The sequence below is a fragment of the Cyprinodon variegatus genome, unplaced genomic scaffold (genome assembly GCF_000732505.1).
Source record: "Cyprinodon variegatus isolate N-32 unplaced genomic scaffold, C_variegatus-1.0 Scaffold172, whole genome shotgun sequence".
Taxonomy (NCBI): Eukaryota; Metazoa; Chordata; class Actinopteri; order Cyprinodontiformes; family Cyprinodontidae; genus Cyprinodon; species Cyprinodon variegatus.
The window spans coordinates 356,047-382,883 of record NW_015150625.1 but is presented as its reverse complement, the minus strand read 5'-3'; the positions used below and the strand labels follow the sequence as shown (position 1 = coordinate 382,883).

The 26,837-nt window shown below is 38.2% G+C and overlaps 1 protein-coding gene across 1 annotated transcript in view; it reads left to right on the top strand.

Moving 5' to 3' along the window:
• Positions 1–26,837, top strand: part of LOC107087067 (receptor-type tyrosine-protein phosphatase zeta-like) — an 81,031-nt gene that overhangs the window by 52,042 nt on the left and 2,152 nt on the right. The window contains exons 3-30 of the mRNA XM_015378421.1: positions 348–527; positions 2,053–2,204; positions 2,282–2,377; positions 2,461–2,527; positions 4,357–4,514; positions 7,183–7,330; positions 8,464–8,648; positions 11,340–11,466; positions 11,551–11,603; positions 11,779–12,282; positions 12,364–12,565; positions 13,896–14,123; positions 14,791–15,930; positions 16,369–16,513; positions 16,600–16,691; positions 16,788–16,873; positions 18,627–18,647; positions 18,782–18,878; positions 18,955–19,037; positions 19,286–19,420; positions 19,496–19,627; positions 19,708–19,865; positions 19,940–20,075; positions 22,191–22,337; positions 22,423–22,516; positions 23,983–24,056; positions 25,573–25,701; positions 25,782–25,934. Of these exons, the coding sequence (XP_015233907.1) occupies positions 348–527; positions 2,053–2,204; positions 2,282–2,377; positions 2,461–2,527; positions 4,357–4,514; positions 7,183–7,330; positions 8,464–8,648; positions 11,340–11,466; positions 11,551–11,603; positions 11,779–12,282; positions 12,364–12,565; positions 13,896–14,123; positions 14,791–15,930; positions 16,369–16,513; positions 16,600–16,691; positions 16,788–16,873; positions 18,627–18,647; positions 18,782–18,878; positions 18,955–19,037; positions 19,286–19,420; positions 19,496–19,627; positions 19,708–19,865; positions 19,940–20,075; positions 22,191–22,337; positions 22,423–22,516; positions 23,983–24,056; positions 25,573–25,701; positions 25,782–25,934 (4,922 nt within the window). The remainder of the gene's footprint in view (positions 1–347; positions 528–2,052; positions 2,205–2,281; positions 2,378–2,460; positions 2,528–4,356; positions 4,515–7,182; positions 7,331–8,463; positions 8,649–11,339; positions 11,467–11,550; positions 11,604–11,778; positions 12,283–12,363; positions 12,566–13,895; positions 14,124–14,790; positions 15,931–16,368; positions 16,514–16,599; positions 16,692–16,787; positions 16,874–18,626; positions 18,648–18,781; positions 18,879–18,954; positions 19,038–19,285; positions 19,421–19,495; positions 19,628–19,707; positions 19,866–19,939; positions 20,076–22,190; positions 22,338–22,422; positions 22,517–23,982; positions 24,057–25,572; positions 25,702–25,781; positions 25,935–26,837) is intronic.

The following is a 26,837-nucleotide window of genomic DNA, read 5'->3' as shown; positions in this document are numbered from 1 at the left end:
AATTTAATTTAATAAGACCACAAGTGCTCTCTAAAACATTTATTTTAATACATTTTAATTTTCAAGTTTGACATTTCAGGTTGATTTTTGGTCACTACTTGGTGGGACATATTTTAAAAATTAAATGTACAATGTTATTTCATGTATTGTTTTAATAAATTTACATATTTAACAATCTTCAAAAAGATTTCCTTTTTTTTATTTAATGTGTAAGTAAAAAATTCAGCTTTATTTTGAAATTGAAGAGCATTCTATTCTAATTTCAATTGGAAAATTGGTACAGATTTCCTTCTGAATAAATCTCGCCTTAACTGTATCGCTAAACTGTCAGATGTTTTTATTTACAGGTAGCCTGAACCAGCAGATCTGGGGGAAGAGTTACCCGTCCTGTAATGGTGCCCGGCAGTCTCCCGTGGACATCAATGAGATGTTTACCCAAGTCAGGATGCAGTTCCAGAACCTACAGCTAGAGGGCTGGCACATACCGACTTCAGAGTCTACAACCATCCAGAACAACGGGAAGACGGGTATTTTAAATTGGTCTATTTTCATATGCTTGGAAATCCCAAACTAAACTTTGGTTTTAGAGGAATCTTAAAAAAAAAATCTGTCAGATAGAGCCCAGAGTCTCTTTAGCTCAAAATGTCTTGTTTTTTTTTCTGTAGGAGCATAAAAACAGTTCCTACAGGAGTATTTGGACGATGGTTCTGTAAAGCAGGGCTTGGTAATCCCATACTGTGGAGAGATTAAGTTTTATAGCCCCTCACCCTCCAATAAAGAGAGGAAAAATTATTCATTATAACAATGAACTCCCAGGTTAATGACAGTCTCAGCTGTAAGGAAAGAGACAAAGACACAGAAAAGAAAGAGACTATGCAACTGAGGGAAGATCAAAGAGGGAGGCGGCAACAACTGGGAGATCTTGTAGTGAAACAGAAAATATCAGTGGTGAGGGGCAAACCGAGTGTGGAGCAATGACAATGTGAAGAGATGTGAGGTGATGGCTGAATTGAAAAACAGATGAAAGCTGTCTGAGCTACACCATCCTCCCCATCTCTCCAATACTTGCACTGTCTCTGTGGGCAATGTATGTTAACAATTAGAAACGGCTCAAAAGTACAATAAGTACAAGTCATAAGTACAAGTCAAGTCGGGACAAGACTCGGCGGTACATCTACACCTTATGTTACAAAGGACATTCTTTTGAGGGCCAGAATGTTCACATTATGGACAAAGAAAATAGATGGTTTGAGAGGGGTGTGAAGGAAGCCATCTATGTTAAGAAAGAAAAACTAATCACAAACAAAAGGGGTGGACTCAGGTTCCAGTTTTCAAAAACCTACAATGCTGCAATTGAGTTAATACCTTCTTGCTATCATTGCAGCCCCTATACACGAGAGAAGAGGACCTCCTCTATTCAGCAAGGCCAACAATTCCCTTTAACGACCCCTCCTTTCAGACATTTAGATGGGTATGGCGCTTTGCAGGCTAACAAGAGAAGCCAAATAACCCCCCCTCCAAAGGGGTGGACCCTTTCAAAAAACCTCAAACTCAACGTTATTCCTGACATTTTGAATAGAAAAAGCTTCCTGGATGGGAAGCAAAACGTCTTCAACTTGAAAACATTTAGATGGGGGGGTTCAAACAGGGCTGTGTTGCAAGTTTAGACTATTTGTTGTATACCAAGCGAGGAAGTGTCTTTGAAAGAGGGGAGTGTTGTGTGTTGACTGGAACATTCCTCAATGTGTTATGTTGCTTATCTGTTATCTGTCAAATTGAAAAAAGTCCCTCTTTTTCTTTCTGCTCCTGCCATTCAAAAAGTCTGCGCACGCCAATGTTATGATTATGCATTACATGTGTGCCCTTTTTGCTGAATTTTTAATTCATATTGGGGCTCAATGCATTGATCAATATCACTTTGATTTAGCGTCTTGGTAGTTAGTTTCATAGACCATGTTGTGTTCTTTAATCAAAACAATCAAGGGTGGAGATAAACAAAGAGTTCATTCCTTTCTAATGTTTCACTGTTTCTGTTTTTTTTACATATCCAAGTGTCCATCAATATAAATGGAGACTTCTATGTAACTGGAGGAGGCCTGAGCTCCAGGTTTCTTGTATCGAGGCTTAGCTTCCATTGGGGGCGCTGCAATGCATCATCAGCTGGGTCTGAACACAGCCTCAACGGGATGAAATATCCTCTGGAAGTAAGTGTCACCAATGTGCTATCTATCCTCTTTCCTAACATAAAGCGAAAATGACATTTATCCTGGCTGTTTCTCAGATGCAGATCTACTGCTACAATCCCAATGAGTTTCAAAGTTTAGATGATGCAATTGAGAAAGGAGGAAGAGTTGCTGCCTTGGCTGTTCTCTTTGAGGTGAGACGACCTGACCATGGAACCATCTTTACCTATGTTTGGCTTTAAATACGGCAACTGTACAATTTTCCTTTCATTTGCAGGTAAGCCAGGAGGACAATGAGAACTTCAGTCCTATTGTAGAAGCCATCAGTGGTGTGAGCAGATTTGGTAGGTTACTGCATGAGAACTCTAACTGAGCGATATGGTAGATAATAATAATTGAGTTTAGCTGAGGATTTAAGTCCAACTTAGCCACCAAAAAACACAAATTTCAGAATTGACTTACACTCGAGCTCTAAGGTCTCGATTCCCAAAACTCTCATACCACCTATATGTCCTATAGACCACTTCCTTACAGTTATACATGCTGCTTTTAAATAGTGTTGCACTGATACCGATACCCGTATCGTAGGTAGGCAATAAAAGGTTCTACTGGATTCACTTTTTATTCGTCTTTTTCCTGCTTTACAAACATAGGCAGCAGCTTGACAAAGCCATGATGGCAATTATTTTACATCCAAGTAGTTTTAGCAAGATGTAGATTATTACACTGACGGTCTGATTTTTAGAGATTCCTAATAAAAGACACTAAATTGCACATTTGGGTGATCTATAAAGATTGGTGCGCGAATATTTTCCCATTTGATAAAAGGATCAGATTGAATGTTCTGCTGGTAGTTTGATAGTAGACATAAAAGAAAGATGAAGTTCTAAGCCATTTAAGTGGGGTAATAATAATGATAAAAATAATTCAAAGAAATAAAGTGATGAAAATAAAGTTAAATACAAAAAATAAAATCTTGAAATTAGATTATTTCATTTGCTGACAGAAAAAGAATGTGCATTTCAATAAATGACGTGAAAACCTGGAACAAATGTAGTGTTGACTTAAAGCAATAGCCAAACATTAAACAGTTTAGGAAAAGTGGTTTTCTTAAAAAACAAGGGTGGTGGACATCATTTTGTTCTCTTAATCTCTGTAGATGGCTGTATAAACACTTATGCAATTAATAATAATTATTTGAATGGAGATGCTTGTAGTCACTTATTTGTATACAGTATATATATATTGATATGTTCATAAATGTACTTATTTGTTCACTTAATGGACTTTTTGGAGCAGTATGGACTCATAAATTAAACAGGAATCAGCAATATTGCTGATATCGGGGACTATTTGAAGGTGAACGGTATGAATAAATATGTTTTACACCTTGATACCCTTTTCAAAAGCAACAAATTACTGTATGCACTTAATAATGATACATGCCGTTAATGGTGTAGATGCTTATCAAATTTGTATTTTTTAAAATTATATTTTTACTGGTTTGTCTGAAGAAATTCATTCATTATAAAAAAAAATGCCTCAATATCTAAAATTCTTAGATTTTCCCTTTAGTTATATTTGTATATTTTCATTGTTATTTTGGGCTGGATTGCATAGACATTTTCTTTTCAATAATAATACATTACCATTGGGATTTCTGACATTCCAAATATGTTTGTTATGCGCACAAAACCTCTTTTCATCTATTGCCGTTGAACCAATAGCTCCTTTCTGGCAACAATCACTGCAGATATGGTGCACGTCAGTTTGCACCTCACTTTCTGAAGTACTAAAAAAAAAGATGCCCAAAAATGCTTCTGCAGTCGAGTTTTTTCAAATGGTAAATCTTTAGATTTGCATGAATTTGCACAGATTTGTAATTAGAGTATCGATTTATGGCACACAAGCAAAATAGGTTTGCAAACACTGTCTAATGAAGCACAAACACTGATCACTTTGAAGATCACGCCCTGGTTGTTCAAATAAGGAATTTACACACATATGTATACATATATACATGTATATATGTATACATATTTACACACACATGTATGCATATATACATTTGTTTCATATCTGTCCGGGATAATGATTTATATTATGATCAAAAATAACTGTGCATTAAGCAGCCCATACAGCTGAATGGTGAGACTGTGCTAATTTCTTTCAGGTAAAAGTGGATCAGTGGGGGCTTTCACCCTGAGGTCCCTGCTGCCCAACATCACTGATAAGTTCTACATCTATAACGGCTCGCTGACCACTCCTCCCTGCTCTGAATCTGTGGAATGGATCGTCTTTAAACACACCGTGGCCATATCAGATGCTCAGGTTAGTCACTCACAAATGTCTCTGGGGTCTCTGACTGTTTTTATGATTCGATTTTTGTTCCTATATTGTAAAGTTTGCTGCCCAAAATGGCAATACATGGGTTAAAAAAATGAGATAGGATTTAGCAAAAAGAAGTGACCCAGAGCTGACCATAGCAGTTTATACTCATAATGGATAATGCTTTATATGCTCTATGGCAAGCGATGAGGAAAATATTTTTTATCCATAACCAGTTTAAAGGTACTATAAGGAAAACGGAGTCATGGCTCAGATAAATCATATCATGCAGCAGGATTATTAAGGGCTCATATATATTATCTACAAAAGTCGGCTATTTCAAAAAAAGCATCTGATCAACTAGTGAATATAATACAAAGTAATACCTTTAAATAACATTCTGAATTTTTGTGAAATATGACATTTTTGTGGGTCTTTATCATCATGATGAGTGGAAAAACCATTAAACCATGTTTAAATACTTTCATTAATAATTTTTGAAGGGTAAGTTATTTTTCATAAATGACCTTTAAAAAGCGTGGATGATAAGTTATTATAAATAAGGTTTTGATTCTGTTTGACCCGCTACACATAATATTGAATTGGATTGACTCATCCATCCTGTGAACATACAAAGGATTAAAAAACATCTTATGGTTTATCAGTCAGAAGGATATAACAATGTCCAAAGGGTTACATGTATGTATAAACACACATTGTATACAATTAAATGTTTAAATTAATTATGTTATTAATTATTAATAGGAAAATATTCAATAAAAAAAAGTATATATAGAATACCAAATATTATATAAAATAGTATTTTGGCATAGCATATCTTGTCATTTGTTAAACTGTCATTTATTTACTTCAAGATTTGTTTATCATTGATATGTTATTATTTCAGTATTTATTTTGACATATATGTATTATCTATCTATCGATCAATCGATTGAAAGAAAAGGAAGATAGAAGCACAACTTCTTTCCTTCAGCTAAACAGCTCCAAGACTCAAGCCATATTAGTCGGCACTCCCCACCAGGTTCGGTCATCTGACATCACCAGCATCACCTTCTCTGGACAAACTTCCCCTTTCAACATCTTCTACTAACCTTGGTGTTAAAATGGACTCTGATTTGACCTTTGAGGCTCACATCAAACACCTCTGCAAGACCTCCTTCTTCCACCTCAGAAACATCGCCAAACTTCGTCCCACACTCACTCCTGCAGATGCAGAAAAGCTTTGCCACGCTTTTGTCTCGTCCATACTGGACTACTGCAATGCACTCCTCATCGGAATCCCTGAGAAAAGCCTTAAAAGGCTGCAATACATGCAAAACAGCACTGCTGAGATCCTGATGATGGTGCTCAGACATGACCATATCACCCCCTTCCTCAAATCACTTCACTGGCTTCCTGTCGCACTCAGAATTGATTAGAAGGTCTCCCTCCTTACCCACCAGTGCATCCATGGTGATGCCCCACCATACCTTAAGGAACTGCTCACCCCACAGACCTCAACACGTAACCTCCGATCTACTGCAACATATCTGCTGAAACATCCAAGAACGAAGCTTCATACAATGGGAGATCAGGCTTTCTGTTCAGCTGCTCCCAGGCTGTCGAACGCTCTCCCACAGACTGTGAATGCTTTTAAATGTAGTCTTAAAACCCACCTTTTTAGGAGAGCTTTTAATTGAACTCTTCCCCCTTTTTTTATTGTCTTTGATTATTTTATCCTTTCTTTTACTTTTTATTTCTCATGCTCTCCATGTATTTTTATTTAGCACTTACCTATTTTACTATGTAGCACTTTGGGATTTGTTTAAATATAAAGTGCATTACAAGTCCAAAGTATTATTATTATATTATTATTATTCTGTTTCTGGAGAACTTTTCTCAGATACTTAACAGCTTTTAGCAAGCGTACATTTTACTTTAATTTAAAAAAGGACATAAACTCATACAAAGACTTGCGAAACAGAAGCAGGGCAATATAACCTGGCACAGTTTCTGCATAAAACAAAGCTGCAGTTGTATGAAAACACACAGAAAGAAAATATCCTTGTGTTTCAGTTTGTTTTGTCCTTTTCCCAAATAAATCAAGAACTACTTGTTTTTCATTTCTAGTTTCAAATAAGAAAATCCAATTACCAAAACTTGAACCGACGCTTCATGTTAGCTGATGTTGATTCCTTTGAAAAACACCCAAATCATTGTTGTGGGATTTTAACTTGCTCCTTGTTTCTGACAAGCTGTCTTTAAATTAAAAAGACAACATATTAATCTGATGGCTTCAGTCATCATACCCTCACAGAACGGCCTGGAATTTGGTTGCTTTTGCCTCATTTTGTCACGGTGGGGGGAGAAAATTGTGCATCCAGGATGTGTGAGGTCTCCCAGGAGGCTGCGCAGTGGTTGTGCATCGATGCAGAATAATGCGGTGAAAACACTGGTTTGTAGTTTGGATTATTTTTGTCCACATGGGATTGAAGCAGAAAGGCAAAACATGACACAGCCACACTCACGCTAACCAAAAATAGAGCTGCCTCCTTTTTTCTCAGCATTTTGGCAGCAGAGTGGAAAACGAGGCACAGGCAGCGACACATGTTTGCCTAATTCTCTCCTCAATCTGACTTTTGTTTCTTTGTATTTCTGTGTCTCTCATCAGCTGGAGGTTTTTTGTGATGTGATGACCATGGAGCAGGCCGGATACGTGGTGCTCGCCGATTACCTGCAGAACAACTTCAGGGAGCAGCAGCAGTTTATGGGTCAGGTCTTTGCCTCCTACACAGGAGAGGAGGATGTTCCCACACCCAGTACGTCATTCCCCGATCCTTAAACCGTCTCCAAACAACAATGTGATTCTTTTGTCCCAGTAAAGATCTAATCCAGTTAGAGTAGAGGACCCCATAGGGGGGAAGGAGCTTGTGTTAATTCAGATTACACAGCGTCAAACACAGACTTTGTTTTTCATCCTCGTCTTAATATTCTACAGTGAATTTTGATCCATTATTATTGCAAACTTCACAAAACAATTTTGCAAATCGAAATCTCAAAACAAAAGTACAGATCTGCCACATCCAACATGGCGGACGCTCTAACTAGACTCTTGCACTCTGCACATAAGAACAATATATCACAATAATAAATATGCCAGTTTTTCTCTAACCATTTGTTTAACTTCCATGCTGCATGAAGCATAACGCATATATTATATATGATTTTAATCTGTTATGCCCTTTTAAGGAGCATCGTGGGTTAAATAGCTTAACATAGTTAGCATGCTGGCCCTCTAAATGATTTATTGGTTTGCAGATCAGAAGCAACTCAGCGTCAACTAGGAAACTGCTTTCAGCTGACAGCCATTTAAACTCCCAATAGAAGCAGAATGTTAAGATTCTGTTGCATAAATATCAGCCCTTATGAGCCTACAGAGGAGTATGTCGAGCTTTTTACCATTTTTAGAGTAGAATGGACTACTGCTGCATCTAAATCTTTGTTCCCCCATGGTCGGTCTCTTCTTGATTATATAAAGAAAGTTACCCGACGCTCTGCAGTTTCATAGTCAGAACCAAAGAGCATCTTCAGAGCTGCCAGGAAGCGTCACTTTGTAGTGCAGTGGCTCGGCTCCTCTCAGACTAGGCAATTTATTTTGCAGCTTTTTGAAATTAAAATAAAGTATTCAGAAATTCATAAGAGGGTAATTTTGTATCTTGCATATGTGCACGTGCAGCGCCCACTCAGTGTCACATTTCCTCTGAAACTGGGCTTTTAAACAGAATTCATTAATTTTCCTCAATTGGTTTAACCTCAAATTAACTCCAAACACATTACTTGTATGTAGACGCTTTTCCTGATCCTGTTGTTTTTTGCACTTTTAGAGAACTCAATGTTTTGCTCACACAAGTGTTTAAGATCATTTCTTTTCATTTGTGTTTTTTTTTTCCAGCGTGCAGCTCAGAGCCACAAAACGTCCAGGCTGACGCTCAGAACGACACCACCATCGTGGTGACGTGGGAGCGTCCCCGCGCGGTTTTCGACACCACCATCGACTGGTATACCGTCACCTACGAGAGGCTGCAGGGCAGAGATCAGATCAAACAGGAGTACAGGACAGATGGAGACCAAGATGTGGTAGGAGTAACGGTTGTATCAAAGTGGGGGAGGGCTTCAATTATGACCGCATGCAATTCCAGCTAATGTTTTAGCACCATTATCTCCAGGCCTCACAGGTACATTTGACGCATCAATGGATAATTGGTAAAAATCCAGTCATTTTTCTCTCTCCTGCGCCGAGTAGGAGTATAAAATAAGTAGTAAACCACCCTGTAAAGATTCAAAGAACCTAAAGAGTGCATTAGTAGTACACACTTTACTATTTTACTATTCTCAGCAGCAAGCATTGGGTACCAATTCACGTGCATACACAGGCAGGCAAGGAACAGAAACCTTGTTCTGTGTTTGATTAATAAATAAGTTATATGCTTGTGCGCCCCCTTCCTTATGCCACCCTGAGAAACTGCCAGAATGGTGAATATTGACAATAAATCAGAATCCATGACCAGCAGGAGTGTATTACCATTGGTCTCACACAAAGTTTCTTTTCTAGTGTACGACAATGTTTTTTTTCCCAGCATGATACTGCCACTACCATGTAATAGTTATGATTATTAATTTAAGATTGCCTACTAATGGGGAAAAAAACGTTTGTTAAAAGCAATAAAGGGATCTTTTACCTTGTTAAAATGAATAAATATTTATGTAGATAATGCTGATATTTGAGCTAGGTTAAAGAAAAACAACTTTTATAGCCTCATAAGACAAAACTTGTTCAAGATTTTCAAAAGGACCTTTGATCAAAATGGTTTGGATCCACTGATGGCTTGTTTTTTAAACCCGTCTGCTGATATGTAGCAAAATGGCTAAACAGTAATTATTCCTTTTAAAAAGGATTTGCATTTTTACAAAAAAATTTAAATGATGGTGGTTGAAAATAGGGCTGCAAGTAACATTTATTCTGCTTTATCTGTTGATTCTTTTTTGATTAATTGATTAAATTAATAATCAGACAGCAAAAAGTCGTCAAAGAATTTTTTTTTTTTTACAGAAATAAACCAGGGGGAAACTAAAACCTTTTCATTTGAGGAGTTCTGGATAGAGAATATTGACAGAAAAAATGTTAAATGCAAAACATTTTCATTTCTTTTTACAATTTTGATATAATTATTGTTCCAAGCGGGTTGCTCTCTCTGCTAAAAGCATGTTTTAGAGTCTCTATACTCCAGGTAACAATTAATCTATTACTAAATTAGTTGACAATTGTTGAAATAATAAATAAATCACCTTTAATCCAATTAATTGTTTCAGCCCTAATTAAAAAGCATATTTCACCATCTAGACCCTTCAGGTCATGTCTTCACAGAGCTCCTCTCTCAGTGATCACAGGACACCAGGAGGCAGCTTGGTTTCAATGCTCCTCGGCTCTGGAAGCCTGAGCAGAAACTGCTGCTGTTTACAGCAGCTTTCACCATAAAAACAAACATTTTCATTTCTATCATGTCTTGGTTTTTCATTTGCTTCAATTTTTGTCACCTTAACCACTTTTATCTTTGTTGTTCTTCCTGTGAAGTACTTGAAATTACCCTTGAATAGAAAAAATATGCCATAGCGCTACCTTTAAGTGTTTTCCATGAAAAGCTCTTCTGGGGAAGAAACGTCTTTAATCTGCTATATAGTAAAAACAGCCAGGAGAAAGATTCTGCAAACCGTAATTATGTCCCAAAGGGATTTCATCTGATATCAGCCCAAAAAAAAAAAAGAATGGTTAGATTTTATCAGCCCACATTTAAAATCTCAGATATAAGCACAGTGAGAGAAGTACATCCTCTATGGGGTAAATCTTGTTCCAATGTTTTTGAAAAAAAAAAACTATTTGTGTAAATGGAAATATGACCAAAAAAATGCAATCCAGATATAAAACCTACAAAAAAAAAAATCACAAATTTATTTTTCTTTTTATATATTTTTTTCTTTTTTCAAACTTTGTTTTTCTTTACAGATTTTTTTCACCTTGTTTCACAAATTGCATTTATTTCAGATTTCGTTTAACAGGAAACATTTGAAAATTCAATCCTTTTTTTTTTTATTATTATGCTGCACAGTGGTGCAGTGGGTAGCACTGCTGCCTTGCAGCAATAGGGCTCTGGGTTCGATTCCCGACCCAGGATCTTTCAACATGGAGTTTGCATGTTCTCCCCAGGCATGCATTGGTTTTCTCTGGGTACTCCGGCTTCCTCCCACAGTCCAAAAACATGACTGTTAGGTTATTTGGCTTCTCTAAATTCTCCTTAGGTGCGTGTGAATGGTTGTTTGTCCTGTTTGTCTCTTTGTTGCCCTGCGATTGACTGGCGACCTGTCCAGGGTGAACCCTGCGCCTCACCCATAGACAGCTGGAGATAGACACCAGCGCCCCTCGTGACCCCAGCAGGGATAACTGTGACATAAAATGGATGGATATATACACACATACATAAAAGAGAAATAAATCTTGAATTAAATGTTTACAAAATGGCTGAAAAATGACAAAATAAGCAAAAAATAATAGTTGTAATTAATGCCAATATAAACCGAAACAAGGCACATTGAGCTGGGAAAAAGGCCATTTGTCTACCAAAATAGCAGTGATCCAAAACATTAAGTATGTCTACTCCTGGTGAGAAACTCTTTTAGGGGAGCAAAGTGAACCGCTGAATCCAGAGAAGGTTGAGAGATCTGCCATAGGAGACTGAGAAATTACTGATTTCACACCATGTGATTTCATTTTAGGGGGCCATTATCTCCAGTCTGCTGGCTAACAGCAGCTACGTGGTTCAGGTGGTGGCTATCTGCACCAATGGCCTCAAAGGACGATGGAGCGATCAGATTATAGTCGACATGCCGTTAGAAGACCCTGGTATGAGCTGACTTTCTAAGAGCTGCTTTCACCTGTTGCTCTACCAACATTCAGGAGTTTTTTTCTCATCGTTTGTCGTTCCAGAGAGCGATCAGCCCCCTGACACTGTAGCAAAGGAAGCTGAAAGTCACAGGGAGGTAGGACACTCTGCCAAACTCAATGCAACTGGTTGAATTCATGTATCTGTTCAAGTCTGCACTTCATTCAGTCTCATCCGCAGTTTAATTACTATGCTAATGAGTGCCATTATGTTGGCTAATGCTTAAGTCAGGTTTCAAAGGATGGTTCAGTAAACTGTTTCCTTCTCTGCAGGCTTTAGATGTAGCTATATTGAAGAGGCCAGAGAACAAGAATAACCTGGATTTGGCTTCTGAAGATGATATTCCAGAGGAGGAAATCCCAGCTGATCAGACAAGAGTTTACCAGATCCAACCTACCCAACACCAAAGACAGCCCACGGATCAAACAGAAGCAAACCAGCAAATTCCAGTCCAGACTGGTGAACAATTAACCCCAAAAACCCCATCTGAATCTGTGGATTTACAAAAGGCTGAACCGGATGAGAAAGTAGGAGAGAAAACCAAGAGTCCAAACAGGATGACCCCTCCAGGTCGCAGTCAGAACTGGATAGAGGATGATCAGCTGATCCCGGCAAACCCGCCTTTTACAAGACCAAACTTTGACAGCACCAGTGCAATTTGGGTTAACCGGATAACCGAGGAGCCAGGACTTCTGTTTCCGGTTGCTCGGACAACGATGGCACCACCGAATCGTCGGCATATGACAGAAGAGGCGTCGTTGTCGGTTCCACCTCAGGTATGTACTTTTTCTGATCATTGTTTGTTCTAAATGTTGAGATTACCCATAATGTGTTCTAATAATATACCATTTTCACCATATGTGGGTCTGTATCCACCACAGCCAACAGATCAAGACCTGTCAGAAAAAGAAGGCGAAAATACCCCCTCTAAGTTTGACCTGTCCACCCCTCCAATGAGGGACACCCAGGTCACAGATATCTTCTATGAAGACACAGTCACCAGCTCTCCACTGGAAATCACCAACTTCCCTCCTACAGTATCTGTTCCTGTGGTGCCCGGTGAGGCTTTATTTTGGCTTCCGCTGCTGTTCCCTCATATTTTATACCTTTTTTAGAGGAAGAGTTAAAAACTGGTCACTTTGGGGTTAAAGGTAAACAATGGATCATTATTGATGGATTATTTAACCAGTTTAAAGATAGTAGAGAGAAGGCAGACAAAATTTGATTCTGGCCAAAGCTACTTTTTCATCAAAATTATTAGTTTTTCAAAAATGTATCTATAGTCTAAAGCTGTGTGGAGTAACAGTATTATTTTCACTGAAATTTTGACAGGTTGAAAACATTTAAATATAACATGTTGGTTATGATGCCAATGTTATGACATAAAAGCATTCCCAATAAAACTGCAGGTTAAAGTCGCATAAGCTCTGTTAAAGGAGAAGTCCGGTCAGCAAGGAATAATCAATGGATCATTATTTAAACCTAAAACTGATACGTTTGCGGTGATTAGATTAATTTAGCGTTAATCGGTAAAAAAATAAAATTTTTGGTTGCGATCACCGAGTCTGTAAGCGGCCAATTTTGCTCAAATATAACATCTCACTCCTGACATCTTCTGGCATTGACGTCACGGTGCGGTAAGCCTAGCGCCATTCTTCCCGCTTTACAAGCAAAATCAATGGGAACTACTAGACACATCTGCAATCAACAAAGATTATTCAAGATTTCGAGAGCACTTCACCATTGAAATTCACGACAGCTATAGTTAAACTCACAATTTCAACGTGCATGGCAGTTGAATGTTGGAATACGTCAGATAAAAGTGATCATGTTTCATGATCCACGTATTCGTCGTTGGATTGCTAGTTTGAAGTCGGAGGATTTGCCCTCGAACGTCTGGCCAGAGTAATACACGTAATATGTAGCCAACATTTGGAAGAAGTATTTCTTAAAGATGACTTTGATAATAGTGCGTTGTGACAAACACCAGATACAGCACTGGGACTTGATCAACAGCCGATACCGCACCGTGACGTCACAAACCGGTAGGGGGCAGTAGTGTTCTCTGACAAACATGGATGTCTCCAGTAAAGCACATTCAAATGAAAATTACTCTTAATTAAAAACACTTATCGTTTATTAAACAGTATGTAATAATTTATGGAGCAAGTTTCACTCCATAAATCCTTGCTAGCACCTTTCTATAGTTTTTATGTTCTGCCTGCATGGCTTCTCTCTGGATATATGTTTTCTCCCACAGTTCAGAAACATGTATTTTTAGGTCAGTGGGTCGTTTAGGTTCGAGGTCCTTTATGGGTGGATGAGTGATGTGTTGGTAATGTGTCCAGGTCTCACCAGCCTCTACTTCATCTGCATGTTTCATTCCCAGGTACTGAAGTGCACAGAGACTCCCGAATAAACCCTGAAGATCGAGGATCTGGTGTAAACAAACCTCTTCGAAAACCCATCAGCTCATTTTCAGCCACGTCCAACTCGGAATGGATAACGGAGAATGTAGCGACAGCAGGAAACACCCTGTCCGACTCACTCTATAAATCCTTCACCACCTCGTCTTTGCTCAGAGGGCTGATGCACACCACTCAGCCCCTGTTCAATGGTAAGACAACGCACTAAGAACGCTCTACATTGGGGGAAACAAAATCACAGATTTCATTAAACGTTGATTTAAAAGCCTGAAAACTGATTTCACATTTTGGGGATTTTAATCAACAGCAGGGCTTTCCTGATGTTTAGAGTAGACAGCTGGGTGTAATTGTAATGGGTGCTTTCATTCCTTCTTTTATTGGGGCATTTAATCAGTGCTGTCTCTCATCAGTGGGCCATTTTGCGGAGGGACACGGTGGGATGGATTCCAGTCGTGGTCATAAGATGCTGATTGTGATTGGAGTAATAATCAGGGGCTTCCTCAGTCTCCAACATGGCTCTGAATTCAAATCTGCTTGACTCTTTGTTCAATCTTCCTGCACGTTTCTCGCAGAGGTCAGAGTTTTCTCCCTGATAACAATCTACTTGAACTCACTCAAGCTTGGTGATTAGCATCTATTTCTGGGGACTTGTTCTTTCTAGCATCTATTCTGTGGCTCAGCGGTGCCCTCTAGTGGGTTTCTTCCTGCTATCTTGACCTTCTTTTAAATCAGCAAAGCTGCAATTTCTTGGCTTGCTTCTAGAGGGAATATTAATAATCGGGCAGTTCTAGTTTTCGTTAAAACTGTTCAATAAGTATCATTAAAGGAAGGACACTCCTGTTTTGGCTTTTCTTGCAGCAAATACCCCAATATCCAGGTCTGAGGATTCAACGGCTGCTTCAGACTCCTCCAGCCATCTTACAGAGACAACCATAAAAGCCATGCTCTCTGTCCATGATGGATTCAGTTCAGCATCTTTACCCCTGAAAACTCTCCCTCAATCTACCAACACTTCCCATCTCATGTTCTCTGAGAAGAACTCATTAAACCCTTCGCCCCAGGATGGAGAAAAACAACAGATCTTTACTAGCTCGACTTATGACGATCCTCTTAATACCACTAACTCTGTTTTTTTACTCTCTAATAATCTATCCGCTATTGCCCAGCTATCGAAAGCAAACCAGCTTGAGGAAAACAGTTTAAACACCTCTCAGATTGACAGCAAGCAACAAGAAATTGCTGAATTCTTAGGGCAGTTAGATAAGAATGAAGATGGATCTAGTGCAGAAACAGATGGGGGTGATGTTTATGGTCATTTTAACATGTCTTTACTTGAATTAAGGGGTTTGGTTTTAACAGAGGAGAGTGGATCAGGCTCTGGTGATGACAGCAGCGGAGAATCTGATACTTTTTCCACATTTATAAGTTCAGCTTTGAGCTTAAGCACGGATGATACTCCAGGAAAGGGCATAGTGCCAGAAAGGACGATATCTGCTGCAAGAGATGAAGGCGGGATCAGTCGTAAAAGGTGTAAAGAGAAGAAAAATGAGATAAGTATTGAAGAAAATGAAGGCAAGGCCAAAGATGAACGGGAAATCAAGGTAGAGGGTGGGAGTGGGGCTGAAGATGGCAGTGGTTCTGGAGAACAAGCAGCTGTTATTGGAAACTTAAATCTAGAGCAGGTTGGTGGTGATCAGGAACCCTTCAAAGCTCGACCTGAAAACAAACAAACGTCTCAGAGAAATGGAAAACTCCAGCTAACAATCTACAGTCAGCTAACATCTAGGGAAACTGCACCTACACCAGACCAAGCACGATTTATGACCAGCGATGAGAATCCTTACGTTGGCGGTCATGAAGAGGACCGTGAAGGAGGATCTGGTTATGTTACTGAAGACGCTTTCTCAAACACAGCTGGTTCCCTTCATGCTGCAGAGAGCTCTGTGTCAGAGCTCGGATTCACTGACAACCCCCAAGGAAAACAGGAACAGACCGAAGGTAAACGGGACACAATGTTTGTCACTTTTTGGAGGAATGTCTTTGAAGGGCTTGTCAGCTGATGATCCCCTTTAAGCATTTCAAGTCACCAATCAGTTTTATTTGCAACCAGGAAGGGCTTAAGGCGTCAGTCACAACAGACTGACATATTCCTCTGGAGGTTATGAATGTCACTTCTACCCAAGGTACATTTTTTAGACTCCAAAAGTCAGATATCTGAGTAAAAATGGAATGTGCCGTCATTTAAGAAATCCTGAACAAATAAATTCATGCAATAAAAAGATAATAAAAAGGGAAAAATATTTGATGAGCCTGAAGCATCTACAAAGTTACATAACTTTTTATGCAGACGATATTCTGACTTTTCCTCTACTTGGACGTAGTTCTAAACCCATCTAATGTGCAACCTGAGAGCCGTAGCCCGTTCTTCTCTTTCAGAGGGCAGCAACAGCAGCCATGAGTCCCGGATCGGGTTGGTCGAAGGTGTGGAGAAGGACAAAAGGACGGTGGTCCCTCTGGCTGTTGTCTCCACTCTCACCGCTCTTTGTCTGCTGGTACTAGTGGGTATACTCATCTACTGGAGGTACACACACCTACAGACACACCTCTATCCATTCTTCATCATGGTAAACCATCTGTCTATGTAACATTTAATGTTTCTGGTTACAGAAACTGTTTCCAGACTGCTAACTTCTACCCGGATGACCCCGCATCACCTAAAGTCCTCTCCGTTCCCTCCACGCCCCTGCTGCTTGCTGCAGGTACACCAACCTGAGGTTTTCTCACTCTTTTGATATTAAAACTATACGCTGTGGCCTTGTTAAGCAGAGAGATGAACTCTGAACCTTGTTTTACAGATTGCCACGAGCCGCTGACTATAAAGCAGTTTGTCAAGCATGTCCTGGAGCTCCACAGCACCAACACCTTCTCCAAGGAGTTTGAGGTGCGTTGGTTTCCTCTGGCGTAGGAAAGAACGTACAGCGGATGACTTTTCATCCCTCCATAATGGGCCTCCGTGTTTCAAGTTTAACATAATGGGCTCTGGAATTTCATTTAACTCGTTTTTTAAATGAAAGACAAAAATAACTGGATGGCAGGTTCAGCAATCTCAGAGCTTGCTGCCCTCCAGACCAGATCTGATGCAGTGTAAGGTGATGTGTACGGCCTGCTGTAAGTGTTTCAACCAATGTCCAACTGACTTCTCAATGATTTCAGTAATCGATTAATATGTTTCTTCGATTAATCTAGGAAGAAATACTTTTAGTAAATTTACATTGTTATATAAACAACTAATTAAATTTTTTTATATATAAAACACAATCTATTTTATATTGCAAAGTTGTAATTAAAATGTTATACATATAAATGTATTTGATACATATAAACATATGTATACATTATATAAATATATATGTACACATTTAAATTTACATATATATGTATATTTATAAATCTAACTTTAAGTATAGGTTTTATATATGCGTGTGTGTGTGTGTGTGTGTGTGTATATATATATATATATATACAGAATATATTGAACGAAACTTGAATATTTTTAATGATTTCCTGAGAATATTGAATGAAATCTTGGAATATATGGAATGAAAGTTGCCCTGAGAGAATCATGGGTAATGTAGTTTCAAAACAAATGAATTAATTTGTGATAATTTAGAATCAATCATTAATTAACCTAATCGGTTTATAAATAAAAACATTGTTAAATAACATCCACTCAAAATCCCATTTTTTCCCTCACTGTAGTTTTAGGTGGTCTGATTTGGCAATTTAAGGTGGTCGTTTAAGTGACCAGACTTGAAGGTGTCTGCATTTCAGCCTTTGGAAATGGATAACAGACCAGGGCAACTAGAAGGAGTTGGGAAGAACAGGGTGGGGGGAGCAGAGAAGCTCAGACAGAAAGAGGACAGAGCTTAATGTGGAGCAGAGTACAGCCCCTGGAAATTGACAAAACTCCACATGGCGTTTATATCGCCATGCTGGCATGGTTAATTTCTCACACATGAACCTCTTACAAACATCCAGATATGATGTGTTCAATGCCTTACAAAACCTTCGACACATTTCACGGCCACTATTTGGGTTTTAGTAAATATCTATTGGAAAGAATTTATAGAACCAAAAAAGGCTTACATTTCCATTCAGCCCCCTTTACTGTGATGCTGCTACTTTTGTAAAATCCAATGCAATAACCAATGTAGTAACATCTCTTGATCAGTATTTACGACTGTTTAAACCAGGCCTTAAAAGAAATCCCAATTCTCATCTTTAAAGCACGGTGGTGGCACCATCATGCTGGGAATGTTAACACCACCTTTTTGCATCCTTTTTCCTTCCCAATCATGTTGCTACCCTGCTGAGGTTTTGCAGCTGTAACTCACTGTGAAAAGGTTTAAGCTGGATGATCTCCAGGCATTGTTTTGGTCTCCCATGTTCCCCTCCCATTATTGTTCCACTGTTTGTGCATCTACACCTCCCACGTTATCACGAGGTCCCAGCTCGTTCCACCCGCCTCGTAGATTACGACATCACTGCCCACTCAGAGCCTCCACTCTGACAATCTGAACCCTAAATTCCTGGACCTGCACTGACTCCCTCTCTGTGGTCTTGTCCCTCTGTCCCACTCTCCTCTCACCATCTCCACCACCATCGTCGTGCTTTCCGCATCCACCCTCCATTAGATTGTGAAAGAGTCGTTTGAGGTAAGACACCCTCCATCCCTCTGGTGCAGAGGGGTTTTTCTCTCAGAGCTGGCTCACTCTGGGTGTGCTGCACCATCTCTAGTCTGTTCTCATCACCCTTTATTTTGTTTTTTCCCCCCTCTGTTGTGCTTCAGGAGGTGCAGGCGTGTACAGTCGACATGGGCATCACTGCCGACAGCTCGAATCACCCCGACAACAAAAGCAAGAACCGCTACATTAACATACTGGCCTGTATGTGTCTGCTTAGTGTCATCACTGCACATATGGGTCATGCTTTAGCCTTCATGGCCTGTTTCTCCTTTTCCAGACGACCACAGCAGAGTGAAGCTCTCCAACAGTTTGGATAAAGATGGAAAATGTGGGGACTACATTAACGCTAACTACGTTGACGTGAGTTTTCTTCTTTTTCATTTCGGCATTTGTGGACACTGTGTTTTTATAACTTTTGTAAAATTTTAAATTTCCAACCATTCCCATGGTGTTGGAGAAAAAAAACTACATAAAATGCTTGGACGAAGTCTCTTTTTTGCAGAGCATTCTGATTCTTTTTTGAGTATTTACTATGGAAGATCCACAAAGAAAACTGTTGTTTTGCTTTTAAATGTTAAGCTGGAAAAGGTCTGTTTTTTTTTTTTAAGGGTTATGAGCGAACGAGGGCATACATCGCAGCTCAGGGCCCCCTGAAAGCAAGCAGAGAGGATTTCTGGAGGATGATCTGGCAGCAGAATGTTGGCGTTATTGTCATGATCACCAATCTGAAGGAGAAAGGACGCGTAAGATCAACACAAATGAAAATATTCGGTCCGACTCTCTGGATTTTTTAACTAGAATAAAAAAAATCTCTGCAGACAAAATGCGACCAGTATTGGCCAGAAGAGAACCAAGAGGAATACGGTTCCTACCAAGTGACTATGAGAAGCACCAAGACTCTAGCCTACTACACACTGCGGACGTTCTCAGTCAGGGACACAGCGAATAAGGTATTTTATATACACGCCTAAAAAAACAAGTTCTGCAATGTTTTAGTTTTGGATTAAGTTCATATCAGTTGCTTCTTCAGATGCCACAAAAGAAAGTTGAACACACAGTCCTGCATTTCCACTACACCCAGTGGCCAGACATGGGCGTCCCAGAGTACACCCTACCTGTGCTGTCCTTCATCAGAGCGTCGTCTCAGGCCCGAACGCAGGAGATGGGCCCCGTTCTGGTGCATTGCAGGTAGAACTGAAAACAATACCTAAAAGACAACACAGCTGTGACTCTGGCATCATCTTCCTATCCGTCTGTTGCAGCGCTGGTGTGGGAAGAACAGGAACCTACATTGTGATTGACAGCATGATGCAGCAAATTCAGGATCAGGGAACTGTGAATGTTTTGGGCTTCCTGAAACACGTCCGGACACAGAGGAACTTCCTGGTTCAGACGGAGGTAAAGGAGAAACAAGCATTCTTTTCAGGGAATCAAACCCTCAGCTTTAGCCGCTTTTGCACACTGGTATCTAGGGTGTGGAATGATGTCAGATTACTGATTCCATGTCCCCACTGTGACTATGTGGAAATTACATTTCAAAGGTCTATGAGTGCCCTAATAAAACAGATTAATAAAATTTTTATTGTCGATTTGAAAACACTTGAAAACAGCTTGCAGCGGCCCCAAAGTGATGTATAGTTTTCATAAAAGCATCAATCGATCACATTTGGATAAAACATAAAAAATAAAACAAAAATAAGAAAAAGCATGTGGTAACAAATTCAAATAAAAGTTTTTGGTGTTAAAGCGAGATTTTACTATTGTTAGAAGGTTAAGATTCTCATCTAGCATCAAACAACAATAAAAAAATGGAGTGACAGCGAGAGCCAGAAGTGGTTTCTGGCAGGCCAGTTTTGAAAAATGGGATATGCCAGTTGGGAACTGGTTTATGCTGGTAAACAACTGGCATAAACCAGTTTCCAACTAACATATGTCATATTTCACTTTTGGCTCTAGGTCGGAGGTCTTCAACAGGGGGTCTGCGACCCCTAGGGGGTCCACAGTGGTACTGCATTGGGGTCGCAAAAGTTTTGGTTGATTAAACTTTTTTTTATTCCCCCTGCAATTTTTTCCGCTAATTCAAATGTCTTTAAATCCACATTAACATGAATTCAACACACTGTAGTAAACCGATAAATGGAGGCAGAAGATGTCTTTTATCATCAATGCACACATTCAGTGACACACAGGAGTTTTATTTTGAATCAAGTGCAGAAAGTGTTGGTCCATCCATGATGTAATGCCCTTAAAACAGTTGGTTAAAGACTGTAGGGCAGGGGTGGGCAACTCCAGTCCCTGAAGGCCGGTTTCCTGCAACATTTAGATTCATCCTTGGTCCAACACACCTGAATCAAATGGTTGAATTACCTCCCTAGTATGCAATCAATTTCTCCAGAGTCATTTTAATTATCTATTTACTTGATTCAGGTGTGTTAAGTCAAGGATATATCTAAAAGTTGCAGGCCCACCAGGACTGGAGTTGCCCACCCCTGCTGTAGGGAATCATTCCTACTGATTAACTTCTTCAGGGGCGTACAGTATATATATTTGTGCTTCTTCTGTGAAGAGGTGAAAGGAGAAGTTAAAATTCTTTAAAATGTGTCCAAGAGGCAACAGGTACAATATAAAAAGAACAGTGCCTAGGATGGAACCCTGAGGGACTCCATAATTTGGGGATGCTGCAAGACAGGAGCAGAGATCGAGATAAACAAAAACACTTTTACCATTCAAATATGGTGATAACAACACAGTGCTGTTAAAATAAAAGTATTTCATTGTCTATGGTGTCAAATGCTGCGACGTGCAGCAGGCCTTCAGTTTTACTCACAGTTTCAAACATCCATCATGCTGAGGTTAGAGGATGTTTAATCGGTGGAGAAAGCACAGTTTAGTTTGAGGTTTAGTGATGTTATTGGATAATTTTTGTAATATTTGAGATGATCGGACAGTTTTTTGATGTGAAAGTATGTTTTACACATGGGGCCTGATCTGCAGAAGATTTGCATGTGTGTGTTTGCACGTATTTCTTCATCAATATGCAAATGTTATTCTAATGACTAAACCGTGGAAATGAAAGCAATCTTTGACAGGGTTTCCACGGGTCATTAAAAATCATTAAGTCATAAAATTATTATATTTTAAATTAAGGCCTTAATTGGCATTGCAATTCATTAGATGTGATTTTCATGGCATTTAAAAAGCTTTTAAAAATATATTTTAAAAAGTTTTTATAAAAACAATTTTGTCAGATGTATTATATTATTTGTGCTGAACTGCTTCCGGTTGATCATAAAGCCGTATGTTCTGAAAAGAAGCCTGAGGCGAAGAAAAAGCTAGAGAATAGGAAAATGCAAATTATATATATATATATATATGAGAGTGATTAAACCAAATTGGAATAAAATGACCAAATAGTTATTTTGGAATCTTGATCTTTGAAGATATGAACTGCAGCACATTTTTTATTTTTTTTTTTTGTAATGCAGAGTTGGATTGTTTGTTCTTATTTTCCAGGAGCAGTACGTTTTCATCCATGATGCTCTGGTGGAGGCCATCCTCAGCCGGGATACATCGGTCACCGCGGACCTTCTCCACGGTTACGTCTCTAATCTCCTCATTCCAAGCGCCACAGGGAGAACGCGCATGGACAAACAGTTTAAGGTGGAGCCTCCTTTTGGTTCTTATACTTTAATCTGATCAGGTTCTGAAGTGAATGTTTTTAAAGTTTCTTCTTTTTTTGTCTCAGCTGATTAGTCAGCGTCAGGCTAAGCATGCAGACTACAGCACTGCCCTGAAGGACGGCAACGCTGAGAGAAACAGAGCGAGAGCGCTGATGCCTGGTAAACAACAGCAGAGAACTGACTGACTGCAGGCAATCCTCTATGAAGGGAACTTTAGTACATTTTTGTTACAAGAAAAGAAATAGATTTGTAAATGGAAATAAAAAAAAAAAACTCAATTTAGAAATGAAACATCTTGATAAAAAAGGTTTTTATAGCCACATTGATGTTTGTTTTCAGCTTTTATTTTTCTAAATTCTTTATACAGATTTTGTATTTTCAAATGTTATTTTTCACATTTAATATTGAAATAAAGAAACAAAAATAAACAAACAAATTGGAAGTTCAACATTCCCTTTACTTCTGACACATGGATGTTAGTGACAAGATTTTTATATTCTGCTGGAAAGGAAGGAGAATATTATCTATAAAACTGAATCTGAAGAGAAATTAGGAAAAAAAAATTACAATATAGAATCTGTAAAAAAAAAAAAAAGAAGATTAAAAAAAATATTAGAAAAAGGAATTTTTTATAATGAAATGAAAGATAAAATCTTTTAAAGACCAGCAAAATTGCTCTTAAAGCTTATGGTTGTAATTTTTTCTTCTTTTTTTTTTTCAAAGTTTCAGTTCCTGATTGCATTTTGTGTTATTTACATTTACATAATGAGCTGTTTGCTTGCAAAAATAATGGAACAAAATTCACTCCATATAACCCCAAATATTCCAGGTCACTATTTTTCTACAGAAAGAATAACTCCAAAAGAATCTTCTGATTTCGGTACTAACATATTTTTTACGGGGTCACCAGCCTCTGACAAGTAGAACACAATTTAATTTCATGCCAGGTTGAAATTTTTGCACACTTTTGTGTCCTTACTAACTTTTTATTTTAAATTTCTTTTTCACATTTTATTCATTTATAATTTCTTTACAGATTTTACATTAAAAAAAATTATTTAACTTTTTAAGATTGAGTTTTGAATATGGATTGAATTCTTTTGAAATAGCATTTTCCAGCTCACATTCTGGAGTGAGGAATGAAGAAGCATTTCTATTGGTATGCTGACGTAAGCAACATTTGATTGTAATGCAATTTAAAAATGATGCAATTTGAAAAAACTCAATCTAAGACAATATACATGAAAAATAATATAAAATCTGAAAAAAATACATCTTGAAAAATAAAATCTGGAAAAAAAAACTACCAGTATGTAAAAAAATAATCTGGAATAACTTAATCTGAGAAAATAAACCTACTTTCAAATCCAATTCTGATGTCATTTTTGGGTTGCATGTTTTTATCTATTACTGTCTGCAAAGCATGTTTCTTTGTTGCTACAACAATAAATAAAATTCACTTAACATACATTTTTAAATAAACTATCTCCAGAATAGAGTTTGCAACTATTACAGTGGTTGAAGAGGTTAAACATTAACCCTAAAAATTAGTCTTTTATATTTTTATCATGAAGAAACAGAGTTTACTCTCATTTTGATCTTGATGTCTCTCTGCTTCTTTGCAGTTGAGAGATCGAGGGTTTCTCTGACGGCTTCAGACACCAACTCCACCGGCTACATCAATGCCTCCTATGTTATGGTGAGTTGCTTTTTACAGATATGTTAAACCCACTTTATGTAGTATTTATATAGAGGTGCGAAACCAGCTGAGTATGAAGCAATGGGATGTATTGGATTTAAAGGCTAAAAATTATTTTAGCAACAGAAAAGATTTCCTTCTGTTGCTTGACAGGCAGTTTTAATGCTGTCAGTCAAACTTTTCCCGTGATTCAGCCTTCCTGGAACTTACTTTGAAGTTTGGTTTCTCTTTCAGTCTGAATTAACTACAGTGGAGGACAAAAGTTTTCAAAAAGTGGTGTAAAAATTTATTTCGACCCCTTTTTTCTGACTGCAACCAATTGTGTTCAGTATTCAGCTGATAATTGCTATTAACTGTTAATAATCTATTCTGAGTACAAATACAGCTTGTTCTCAGAAGTTAGACAACTTTTATTGTCATTTTGTATACGCAGAGTGTACTGTACACGGAGTGTAGTGAGTCTAACTGACCGACTCACTTAACTGTGTTTAAAAAGGTATCTTTCAACATGAGGATTCTGGTGAAAAAAAAAAGTCTAATTTTTGTGGTTCATCATTAAAATGATCAAGAATTTTGGAGCAGCCTAAAAGGAATAACAACGTTTCAGCCGTTGTGTTTTTATTTTAATTTTCTTGGTGTGTTAATACTTTTCCTCTCAGTTATCACTCAACTTATCTGAATTGAAGTTAATTTAAAATTGACTCTTAGTTTATTTACTGTTTTTCCTGTACTTATTGTTTTAAAATTCACATTTTCACATTTCACCCTAAATTTTCACATTGTATGTTTACATTATTTATTGTCTTCATCTAAAAATATCAAAAATATTTTCAAATTAAACATAGATATGAAATATTACAATATAACCTACAATAATTTAAATTATTATACTAGGTTATCAAATCACTTCAATTTAGTCTTGCAAATAAGCTGCCTGCAATGTCTTTAAGTGTCCAGCAAGTGTCAGTATTCTGTGAGATAGCGTCAACACTTCAAGATGCCTCTTTAACCCATCACTACTCGGAGATATCGACTCTATTTCCTTTAACTTTGAATGATGTCCTGCTTTTTTAAAGCATTTTAAAGTCATCTATTTGTTTTTTTTTTTATATATATAATAAAGTTGTTTTCTGCTCATTTCAGTTCAAATCAAAGTGCAGATTATCTGCTAAAACTTTTATCCAGGATCATCATCTTGCCTTCCTTCTTATCAACTGTCCCTGATGGAGAAAAAGGGGCTTTTTTTTTTTTTTACAGTGCAGGCGCAGCGCGGTTAAGCTAGTTGCTTCCTGGGGGGGGGGCTTTTGTTTAATATGAATATTCTCCAACTCATTTTCAGCAGAAAGTCACAATAAATGCTGAGAAATTAATGGATAAAGCGAAACATAAGGAAGGAATAAAATTATAAAAAAGTACAAAAGCCTTTTAAAAAGTTGAATTAGCACGGTATAGGCCCTTTAAGTTTGACTTTTTTTCTGCTTAACATTTTGAACACATTCAAACATTGTTTCCACAGGGACACCACTGCTGTAGAGAGTTCATAGTGAGTCAGACTCCTCTGAGCAGCACAGTGGAAGATTTCTGGAGAATGATCTGGGAGCACAGCACCAACACGGTCGTCTGTCTGCAGGACTCACACAGTCAGGTAGAACCGCCTCCTTTCAGGATACTGTTGAAGTGAAGCCACATTTGCTCCCATGTTTGTTTGTTTTTTCACTTTTTTAGAATGAAAAGAGGGATTGCAGCGTCTACTGGCCCAGTAAAGACCTGCCGATGAGCTTTGATGGTTTCACCGTGTCGCACACAGGGGAGGAGCTTGTCCACCTGACCAACGATGAGAAACTTCTTGTGCAGGATTTTACGATGCAGTCTACTCAGGTGACCCACGCAACACAGTTTTCTTTATATATATTCCTGAGTTTGAGTCCTTGCCTAAAGATTTACCTTTTTACAAGCTTCTTTTGAGCTCTCCTGAATCAAAAAAAGATTGTTTCTGGGTTTCTTAAACTCTTTTCATGAATAAAATCATTTATTTTTGAGAAAAGCATGGAAAGAGGAGCAGGGTTTGCAGATGGAGAATGGCAGCTAGGAGGAGAGCTTATCTATAATCCTATCCATTTTAGGCACCAATTAATTCAAATTAAACTAGACTACTAGACTAAATTGTATAAAAAGTGTACAGAGGGCTCTCTAACTCATAGTTTCATCATTTCTGGTTTGAAAGTATGTATGAGTTCTGTTTAATCCCACATCCCTAAATAGTGTTGTTGAGGATATCCTTCCTTCTCTAGTTCCTCTATCTGACATACAATATGACTATAGTAAAAAAGATCATTTTAAAATTATGGATGTCTGAACTAATAACACAATTCAAAGTGTTGTTGTCTGAAATATCAAACATTTTGCAAGCAGAGATTTGTTACTCTTGATAAAGTTGGAATTTTCACTGAGCTCTGGCAATTTTTTCTGGACCATTTAGGAAAATACAGAACTGTTTTATAGCTGCTTTTCTAAATGCCATCTTTCTTTTTTTTTAACTCAATTTATCAGTTTTTATATATATATATATATATATATATATATACACTATATTGCCAAAAGTATTTGCTCACCCATCCAAATTATTGGAATCAGGTGTTCCAATCACTTCCATGGCCACAGGTGTATAAATTCAAGCACCTAGGCATGCAGACTGTTTTTACAAACATTTGTGAAAGAATGGGTCGCTCTCAGGAGCTCAGTGAATTCATACACCTGTGGCCATGGAAGTGATTGGAACAC